The following is a 10,626-nucleotide window of genomic DNA, read 5'->3' on the forward strand; positions in this document are numbered from 1 at the left end:
GGGCAAATTTTTGAAGACATACTCTATTTATTTATTTTTTTCTTTCAAAGTAAACTTGAGTCCTCAAATCATATGAAGATGGAGTTCTTAGTAGGAAGCTGTCCAACCCAAACCTGGACTCCAGGTGGCACTAAAAGCCTAGCTGTCCTCTCAACACAGCTTCATGAAGGTTCTGGAGTGGATCACCTAAGAATATTAATATGTGGAGCCCCTGGGTGGTTTAGTCAGTTGGACCGACTTTAGCTCAGGTCACAATCTAACTGTTTGTGACTTTGGATCCTGCATGGAACTCTGCTTTGAGAGTGCAGAGCCTGTTTGGGATTCTCTCTGCTCCTCTCCCCTCTCAAAATCAATAAATAAACTTAAAAAAAAAAAAGAGGAATATTCATATGTTCTCCCTCACTACATAGAGTTACTATTTACAAACCACCTTTTTCCTAAAATAATTATGGTTATTAACTGGTGCTAAAGCACAAAGAAAAAGCCTTGCACAGGATCTTTCCCTGACAACTTGTGAATGGACTGATTATGTAATCTCTAAGGGTCCCTTTCCTCCATTATCAAAGAAGGGGAGTACCGAGACTTGAGGTCGGGGATGGGGGAAGCAGTAATACAAAATGTAATCAGCTACAATGCTTTTCCAAAATGCATTCTGTCTTTGTCCTACAAGATTCTGATTGGGGAGGAAAGGTAGTCTGAACTACACACACTGACACCAAGACCCCCCTATTCGGATACAGAAAAGGGGGTGGGATGAGGGGAAGACAGGCAGGTTACAGGCAGACCTTTCCCCAAACCCTGACCAAATAGTGTTTGCTGCAGTTGACTGCTCCCCACAATCCCTGAATCCCCTGGGGAGGGGCTGGGGACCATCATCTTCTGGGGCCCTGGGATTCTCCTTTCAGGGGGTCTAGGGGAAGCCGTGGACTTTATTTTTCACCATCCTCCCCACCCCGCCCCCAGACCAGGCAAATTAGGAAAACACTAGAGGAGCTGATGCTTCTACTCCCAGCCACACAGTAAAATCACCCCCAGCAAAATACCCCGTCCAGCCCCTCCCAGGCCAAAGACCTGGTTCCGCGGCTTCCCAGCAAAACCGCAGGGCTCCTGCAAACCGCGACATCAACTGTCCCTGGCATCCCCGTAGCTGTAAAATCTCCCTAAGGGCCCTCGAGATTGGTTTCGAGTTTGGACAACCAGCTCCGGCAGTCAACACCCTCCCCGCGCCGCTATGAGTTTTTACTCTACGTCGGACATTTACTCGGGAGTTTAATCCCAGCACGGCGGGAGGCTTTTCGCCATCCGGCTGCGGACTGTGGCTGCCGTGCTCTGGTGCCCCGCAATTCCAGCGGCCTGGCAGGGCAGCGGCCCGCGCTCCTGCCATCCCACCGCGCAGGACGCCACCCGCCAAGTTCTCCGTCCTCTTCGGGGAACGGACTTCATTTGCGCAGAAGTCCCTGCAAACCATAGGCTAGATGAGGACTGAATGCTGGATACACCAGCTTCTTGGCCAGTGCATCTCTTATTTAGCTTTGCATTTGGGGAGTAACAGGTCTTCCAATCACAGACATTTTACTATTTAGACAAAATTCGCCCGGAGACCTCGGCGCCCCGCAGCCTCGGGGGTGCGTGAGGGAGCGCTTGGCTGGTCAGCTCCTTGGCTCTCCCCGCGGCCTGCAGCGCTCCCGCGTCTTTCCCTTCCGGGTGGGCCTCCCCAACACACACACACACACACACACACACACACACACACACACACACACTGCACTACTCCCCTGGGCCCGCGACGCCGCCCCGCGCGGTGCCTGCGACAACGGCCAAACACGGTTACACCGAGAGAATCCTGGTCCGGGGACGCTCACTACAACGCAGAGGAAACAACTAGTTCCGGAGACTTGCTTTTTCCAAGCGCTCGCCTGCGGCGCGCCCCCCGCGGAACCGGCGGCGGGAGGGGGCGCAGCGGCGCGTGGTCCGCCGAGCCGGCCGGGCCCGAGCCGCGGCGCGCACTCACCTCGCGGCGGGGCGGCCTCGGCACCGTACTCCGGAGAGCCTCCGGGGGCCAGCAGCGCGGCGCTCAGCACCGACGCGGCCAGAAGCAGCGCGGCCAGCGCCCGGCCAGCGCCCCGCGCCCCGTTCATGCCGCCCGCCGCCGCCTCGGCCGCCGCTCCTCCGCAGCTGCCGCGCTCCCGGGACCTGCGCTCCTCCGCGGCGCACGGCCGCGCGCCCGTCATCGCCTCCTTCCCGGCTGCCGTCACAGCCTGAGTCACCCGCGGGGGCGGGGGCAAAGCCGGAGCTGGGGGCGGGACGGCCCGCGAGGGAGGGACCGGGGGCCTGTCCCGGCGTGAGGCGGGGCCGGTCGCTGCGGGGGGCGGGGCCGGTCGCTGCGGGGGCTGGGGGACGCGCTCACCGAGGAGTTCACATTCGCACCCTTCGCGCATTATTCTTTGTCGCGGGGGGAGAGACCTCCTGCAGGCTTCGAGCCATTGCTCCCCAGTCTCTGGCCACCCCCCTGAGCAACATTCTGCTCAGTTCCTGGGTCCAGTCATTCACACAAACGGCTGTTAGTGTCCGCTGCTCACAGTTCTGGAAATGCCATGGTAAGACAGGCGGAGTCCCAGACCCCAAGGCGTTCACCGTGCAGAGAGATGCGCTTTCGAAGCCACTATGTGGTACCACCACTTTGAAGAGTCTCTGATACAAAGAGGCTCGCAGGTACTATGACTCCGCAGTTGCACTCCTAGCAATATGTCCGGAGAAACTGTCGTTCGTATAAGGGGACAGGTACAATAATGCTTGTAGCAGAGTGGTTTGAAATTGCAAAAATCTATAAACACTCTAAATGTCTAACGGGGGGGGGGGGGGGGGGCGCCTGGGTGACTCAGTCGGTTAAGCATCCGACCTCAGCTCAGGTCATGATCTCACAGTTTGTGAGTTCCAGCTCCACATCAGGCTCTGTGCTGACAGCTCAGAGCCCGGTGCCTGCTTCAGATTCTGTGTCTCTCTCTTTCTCTCCCCTTCCTGAGCTTGCGCTCTGTCTCTCAAGAATGAATAAACGTTAAAATAAATTTAAAGCACAAAGCTTTTTTTTTTAAATAAATAAATGCCAATCAGAGGAGAAAACGGGCAAATTGTATAATATATACAGCTGTAGAAATGACCTAGAGTTGCAAGTATCAACATGGTTGAATCACAAAAATAAGGCTGAGGAGTAAATGCGAGTTGCAGAAATACCTTTGTAATAATTTATATGTAAAGTGTAAAGCCAAGAAAAAAGTACTATGTGTTCTTTAGATTATTTGCCTAAGTAATAAAAGTATAGAGACATATGGAAAGATAAACACTAAATTCAAGTAATGGTTGGGAGTAGGGAGAGAGCAAAATGTTATCACGATGGGCTTCAGCTGGCAATGTTCCCTTGCTTAACTAAGGTGACAGGCATATATGGTGCTCTCTTATTTTTTATACTTCTCTGTGTGTCTGACTTACTTGACAAGTTTTAAAGCTACAATACAGTATGATGAGTGCTATGTTGGTAGAAGAACAAGATGCTAAGATAACATTTGACAGAAGCACCGAAACTAGTCTGGGAAGACTCCCAGGAGGACTGACCTTTAAACTGCGTTTGAGGGATGTTAGCCAGGACAGGGGATGAAGAATGTTCCTAACAGAAGGAACAGCTTTTGCAAAGGCTCTGAGAAAGGAGGGCCCAGTGCAGGAACTAAAAGAAACCTAGTGTGACTGAAGCAGAATTCTGTGACAGAGCTAGACAACAGAGTTGAGTTTGGCTTCCTTCCTAAGGACAGTAGCAAGCTGTTGATGAATTTTAAAGGTGGAGAATAACTTTCAAGAAAATAATGGTCATGAAGTCTCACAAAGGTCAGGACATTATTTTTCTCAGAGAAAACAAGCCTGCCTGAATGTCAGGAAAAAGTTCAGTTACTCCCTCTTTGTTCTTTGTCCCACTGTTCAAAATCTCAAGTCATGGGACAGTGGTGTCTAAGCAGTCTGGCAAGACCATTGCTGACAAGTTGTCTACTGTCCAGCAGCTGCTTCTGGTTCCCACAGAACCAGAATGGCCCACAAGGGCCATTGGGTAGATGTGCCCTTCTCTCTTCTCACCTTGAGGACTGCTCTTTCAGCTTTGTCCTAATCTCCCATGCCCAGGAGAGTCTGGAGTTCCCGTCTTAGTGCATGACTGTCTACCCTTCCACCAGGCACCCACCTCGTGGTTCCTTCCCTCACTTCAGGTCTCAGCTCAACTGTTCTATTTTCAAGGAAGCCTTCCCCATTAAAGTTAAACCATTCTCTAACCCTCTATGTCACTGTATCTGCTTTGTTTTCTGTGTTGTGCTCATTTCTACCTGACATTGTAATGTGGATTTATCTGTTTCTCTTGCACCAAAATGTAAACTCCTTAAAGGCAAAGAGTTTGTCCTGAGGCTAAGACCTTTCTCAGTTAGGCTATAATGAACAGCCCCCAAATCCCTGGACTTATCTCAACAAAAGTTCATTTCTTGCTCACACTTATGTCCAATGCTTCACCTCAATAAGAGTTTCTACCATTACTGAAGCATTGGGAAGATAATGTAACAAATGCTCTTAAAGCCCCTTTGCAGAAGAGATGCCTGTGATTTGCATTCACATTTTACATGTGAAGGAAACATGTGCAGGAAAAAAAAAAAACTCTCTCAGATAATAAACTTTTTAAAATAAATAAATGAAAGTATCTTTACTGTTAAGATGCAATTCTCTCCAAACTGATCAATCACAATCAAAATTCCAGCAGGGTTGTTTCTTTGTTTTTGTTTTTGTTTTGCATGTGTGTAGAAATTGACAAATGATTCCAAAATTTATAGGGAAATCCAAAGGACCTAGAATAGCCAAAATTATTTTGAATACAAATTTGTAGGAATTACATAATCTGATTTCAAGACTTATTATAAAACTATAGTAATCAAGATAGTGTTTGTTTTTGGCATAAGGATAATACAGATCAAAGAAGAGCATAGACAGCCTAGAAATAAACACATAAAACTGGGTTTTCACCATGGTACCAAAGGAACTTAATAGGGGAAAGGATATTCTTTTCAACAAATGATGCCACAATTAAATGATTCACATGGGGAAAAAATGAACCTTGACCCCTACCTCATACCATATACCAAAACAAACGACAACAACAAACCCAAACACACAAAACTAGATTAATATAAAAGCTATAAAACTATATATAAACTATAAAACTTCTGTAAAAAAAAATAGGAGAAAAATATTTATGACCTTGGATTAAGCAAGGATTTACTTTTCTTTCCTATCCACCCAACCCCACTCCCGTATACTGTTTATTAAAAGGCAAATCAGTTAGGTGTTGGGTAAAAGACTTCTTAAATAGTACATAAACCATTTTTTGATTAAAAAAAATTTTTTTTAATGTTTATTCATTTTTGAAAGAGAGAGACAAAGCACAAGCAGGGGTGGGGTGGAAAGAAAGGGGGACACAGAATCTGAAGCAGGCTCTAGGCTCTGAGCTGTCAGCACCAGAGCCTGACGTGGGGTTCGAACTCACAAACTGTGAGATCACGACCTGAGCCAAAGTCAGATGCTCAACTGACTGAGCCACCCAGGCACCCCACATAAACCATTTTTTTAAAAATTAAAGACACTACAAAAAAAAAAAAAGACAAAGACACTTAAGAAAAAGAAAAGGAAAGCCACTGACTGTGAGAAAAGATTTGGAAAACATATTTGGTAACAGGCTCTTAATTCCAATTCCAATTCAGTAATAAGCAAATGACTATTTAAAAATGGGCAAGGGTGTCTGGGTAGGTTCAGTTGGTTAAGCATTCAACTCTTGATCTTGGATCAGATCATGACCTCATTGTCATAGGTGAACCCAACATTGGGCTCTGCACTGATGGTGTGGAGCCTGCTTGGGATTCTGTCTCTCCTTCTCTCTGCCCCTCCCTGGCTTGTGCTCTTTCTCTCTCTCTCAAAATAAATAAATAAACTTTAAAAAATTAAAAATGGGCAAAAGATTTAAACTCTCCATCAAAGAGGGTATATGAATGGCCAATAAACATATGAAAATGTCTTAGCATCATTTGTCTTCAGGGAAATGAAAATTAAAACTACAATGAGATACTACCTCACATCCACTGGAATAGCTAAAATTAAATGGGTTGATAATAATTAAAAGGTTGGCAAAAAAAAAAAGGTTGCTAATAGAATCCATTGCTAATAGAAATGTAAAATGTTACAACTGCTTTGGAAAACAGCTCAGAAGTTTCTTGTAAAGTGAAACATATACTTACATATGACCACTCCTAGGTATTTACCCAAGACAAATGGGTAAATATGCAAAGTCTACACAAAGACTTGTATTTGAATGTTACAACAATTTTATTCATGATATCGCCAAACTGGAAAACACCCATGTCCATCAGCAGATGAATGGATGAACAGATTATGGTATATACAAACAATGGAATACTACTCACCAATAAAAAGGGATAAGCTACTAATACATACAACAGGAATAGATCTCAAGAACATTACACTTAATGAAAAAAGACAGACACAAGAAGGTATATACTGGAGTGCCTGGCTGGTTCAGTCGGTAGAGCATACAGCTCTTGATCTCAGGGTTGTTGAGTTCAAGCTCCATGTTGGGTGTAGAGATTACTTAAAAATAAAATCTTGGGGTGCCTGTGTGGCTCAGTGGGTTAAGCGGCCAACTTCAGCTCAGGTCATGATCTCACAGTTCGTGAGTTGGAGCCTCCGCATCAGGCTCTGAGGGGACACCTCCGAGCCTGGAGCAGGCTTCAGATTCTGTGTCTCCCACTCTCTCTCTGCTCCCACCCCCACTTGTGCTCTCTCAAAAATAATAAATGTTAAAAATTTTTTTTTTAAATAAAATAAAATCTTAAAAAAAAGGAATATACTATATTATATAGTTCCATTTATATGAAACTCTGGAAAATAAATTCTAATCTTTCTAGGAAGAAAGCAGAGTTCTCTCATGGGGCCAGTAGTGGGGGAAAGATTGAACATGAAGGGACACAGGAAATTACAGGGGATAGAAATGTTTTGTGTTTCATCTGTAGCAGTGGTGACAGGAGTACAGAAATGTATCAAAACTCACTGAGATGTACAAAATGGTTGCATTTGATAGTATATAAACCAGATTTCTGCCTTGGGAAATCAAATGGATTGTATGCCATTTATAGATGTAAGAAACATTGAAGAAGCAGATTTGGAGGAATAAAGTTATTTGGGAAATGTTGAGTTTGAGATGCTCTTCTTTGGAGAAATGTCTATCTATTCAAGTCTCATTTTTAAATTGGATGGCTGTATTGTTATTGTTCAGTTATAGGGGTTCTTTATATATACTGGATTAAACTTCTCTTATCAAATATATGATTTGCAAATAAAATTGATATAAAGGTCAGGAGAGTTAAGTTTTGGAAAAAGTCGGTACAGAGATGGCAAGTGAAGTCATGTAAGAGGACGAGATCACCCAAATAATGTGTGTAGGGCTGACAACAGAACATTCAGGAACACTTGGGATGGTGAGAGACTAGGAAAAAGAAGCCAGAGTGGTAGGAAGAAATCTAGGAGGGTGTGACATCACAGAAGTCAAGAGGTATTTCAAGAAGGAAAGGACCAAAAATTATCTACTCAGTTTAGCTACGAGGACATTAGTGATGCGGTGACAGCAGTTTCTGTACAGGGGTAGCAGCAAAGATCAGACTGCAGTGAGTGGAGGAGTCAAAGGAATATAAAGAAGCATAGACACTTCAGTAAAATGGTACTGAGACAACTAAATAGCCAAATGCAAAACAATGACTTTGTTTTGCAAAGTCAGGTGGTTGAACATCCAACTCTTGATTTTGGCTCAGATCATAATCCCAGGTTGTGGGATCAAGCCCAGCATCGGGCTCCACACTGAGCATGAAGGCTACTTAAGATTCTCTTTCTCTCTCCCTCTGACCCTCCCCTCCATGCTCCCATTCTAAAATAAAAAATAATTTGTTTTAATTTAAAGCTTTTATGCTTCAAAAGACACTTTCAAGAAAGTAAAAAGACAACCCATCAAATGTGAGACAATATTTGCAAATAATATATCTGATAAGGGACTTGTACACAAAATATATAATGAACTACAACTCAACAACCACTGCCACCACCACCATCACCACAAAACAACCTAAGTTTAAAATAGGCAAAGAAAACAAATGGGGCAAAGGGTCTGAATGGATATTTCTCCATGAAAGATACACAAATAGCCAGTAAGCACATGAAAAAAATGCCCAACATCCTTGATCATCAGGAAAATGCAAATCAAAGCCCCAATGAGCCCTATTAATGGATTGGAAGGCAGTATTATTAAGATGTCAATGCTACGCAAGGCTATCTATAGGTTCAATTCAATATCTATCAAAATCCCAATGGCATTTTTTGCAGAAATGGAAAAGGCTGTCTAAAACTTAGATGGAATCATAAGGGACACCAAATAGCCAGAGTAATCTTGGGGGAAAAAATTAAAAGAACAAAGTTGGAGGTCTTGCATTTTTGGATTTCAAAACTACAAAGCTATGGTAATTAAAACAGTGTGGTACTGGCATGAAGACAGAGATATAGACCAAGCAATGGAATAGAGAGCCCAGAAATAAACTCACATATGTGATCAAATAATTGTCAACATGAAATAACAATGTTTTCAACAAATGATGTTGGGAAAATAGATAGCTACATGCAAAAAAACTAGAAGTTGGACCCTAACTTACACTATATAAAAAAGTGAACTCAAAATGGATCTACGACCTAAATGTAAGAGCTAAAACTATAAAATTCTTAGAAGAAAATATAGGGGAATAGCTTCATGACATTAAATTTAGCAATTATTTCTTAGATATGACACCAAGAGCAAAGACAACAAAAAGATAAATTGGACTTCATCAAAATTTAAAACTTTTGTACATTGAAGGACATGATCAACAGTGAAATGACAACCATTGGATGGGAGAAAATATTTGCAAATCATATGTCTGATAACGGACTGATATCCAGTATATATAAAGAACCCCTACAACTCAAAAACAACAAAAACAAGCAATCCAATTTTACTTATTTTAGAATTTATTGTCAAGTTAGCTAACATTCAGTGTATACAGTGTGCTCTTGGTTTGGTGCATGTTATTCATCACTTACATACAATACCCAGTGCTCATCTCAACAAGTGCCTTCCTCAATGCCCATCATCCATTTTCCCCTCCCCCATCCCCCTCATCAACCCTCAGTTTGTTCTCTGTATTTAAGAGTCTCTTATGGGGGCGCCTGGGTGGCGCAGTCGGTTAAGCGTCCGACTTCAGCCAGGTCACGATCTCGCGCTCCATGAGTTCGAGCCCCGCGTCAGGCTCTGGGCTGATGGCTCAGAGCCTGGAGCCTGTTTCCGATTCTGTGTCTCCCTCTCTCTCTGCCCCTCCCCCGTTCATGCTCTCTCTCTGTCCCAAAAATAAATAAACATTGAAAAAAAAAATCTAAAAAAAAAAAAAAAGTCTCTTATGGTTTGCCTCCCTCTCTGTTTGAAACTTTTTTTCCCCTTCCCTTCCCCCATGGTCTTCTGTTAAGTTTCTCGAGTTCCACATATGAGTGAAAACATATGATATCTGTCTTTCTCTGACTTATTTCACTTAGCATGATACCCTCCAGTTCCATCCACATTGATGTAAATGGCAGGATTTCATTCTTTCTCATTCCCAAGTAGTATTCCATTGTATACATAAACCACATCTTCTTTGTCATCAGTTGATGGACATTTGGGCTCTTTCCATAATTTGGCTATTGTTGAAAGCACAAGCAATCCAATTTTAAGATGGGCTAGGAACTTGAATAGGCATTTCTCCAAAGATAAACAAATGGCCAATAAGTTCATGAAAAGGTGTTTAACATCACTAATCATTAGGGAAATGCAAATGAAAACCATGAGATAGCTCTTCATATCCATTAGGATGGCTATTAAAAACAATAGGGGTGCCAGGGTGGCTCAGTTGTTTAGGCGTCCAACTTTGGCTCAGGTCACGGTCTTGCGGTTTTTGAGTTTGAGCTCTGCGCTATTGATAGCTCAGAGCCTGGAGCCTGCTGAGGACTCTGTGTGTGTCTCTCTTCCCCACCCCTGCTCATGCTCTCTCTCTCAAAAATAAACATTAAAAAAATTAAAAAAATAAAAACAACGAAACCCAGAAAATAACAAGTGCTGACAAAGATGTGGAGAAACTGTAACACTTGTGTATATTGCTGGTGGGAACGTACAGTGGAATAGCTCTATGGAAAACAGTATGGCAGTTCCTAAAAAAATTAAACGTATAGAACTACCATATGATCCAGAATTCCATTTTGGGGTATATAGCTGGAAGAAATAAAAGCAGACTCTAAACAATTATCTGTACGCTCATGTTTATAACAGCAATATGTTGGTGTAGGGAGAGGTGGGTGATGAATGCGGAATCAGTGCTCAATGTATACAGAGTTTCAGTTGAGATGAAAAAGTTCTGAAGATGGGTGGTGGTGATGGTTGAACAACAATGTGAATATACTTGATTCAACAAAAGTACGTATTTAAAAATG

The 10,626-nt window shown here is 43.4% G+C and overlaps 1 protein-coding gene across 4 annotated transcripts in view; it reads right to left on the reverse strand.

Annotated features, from left to right (window-relative positions):
• Window positions 1-2,252, reverse strand: part of HGSNAT (heparan-alpha-glucosaminide N-acetyltransferase) — a 52,706-nt gene extending 50,454 nt beyond the window's left edge. For 2 of the 4 annotated variants that reach the window (XM_023252546.2, XM_023252545.2), the window contains exon 1: window positions 2,012-2,251. In XM_023252546.2, the coding sequence (XP_023108314.2) occupies window positions 2,012-2,231 (220 nt within the window). In that variant the 5' untranslated portion in view covers window positions 2,232-2,251. Of the gene's footprint in view, window positions 1-2,011 lie in introns of all 4 variants that reach the window. The other 2 variants (XM_045055459.1, XM_023252547.2) reach the window with 2 other exon arrangements.
• Window positions 2,253-10,626: the final 8,374 nt, after the last annotated feature.

Source organism: Felis catus, chromosome B1 (genome assembly GCF_018350175.1).
Source record: "Felis catus isolate Fca126 chromosome B1, F.catus_Fca126_mat1.0, whole genome shotgun sequence".
Taxonomy (NCBI): domain Eukaryota; kingdom Metazoa; phylum Chordata; class Mammalia; order Carnivora; family Felidae; genus Felis; species Felis catus.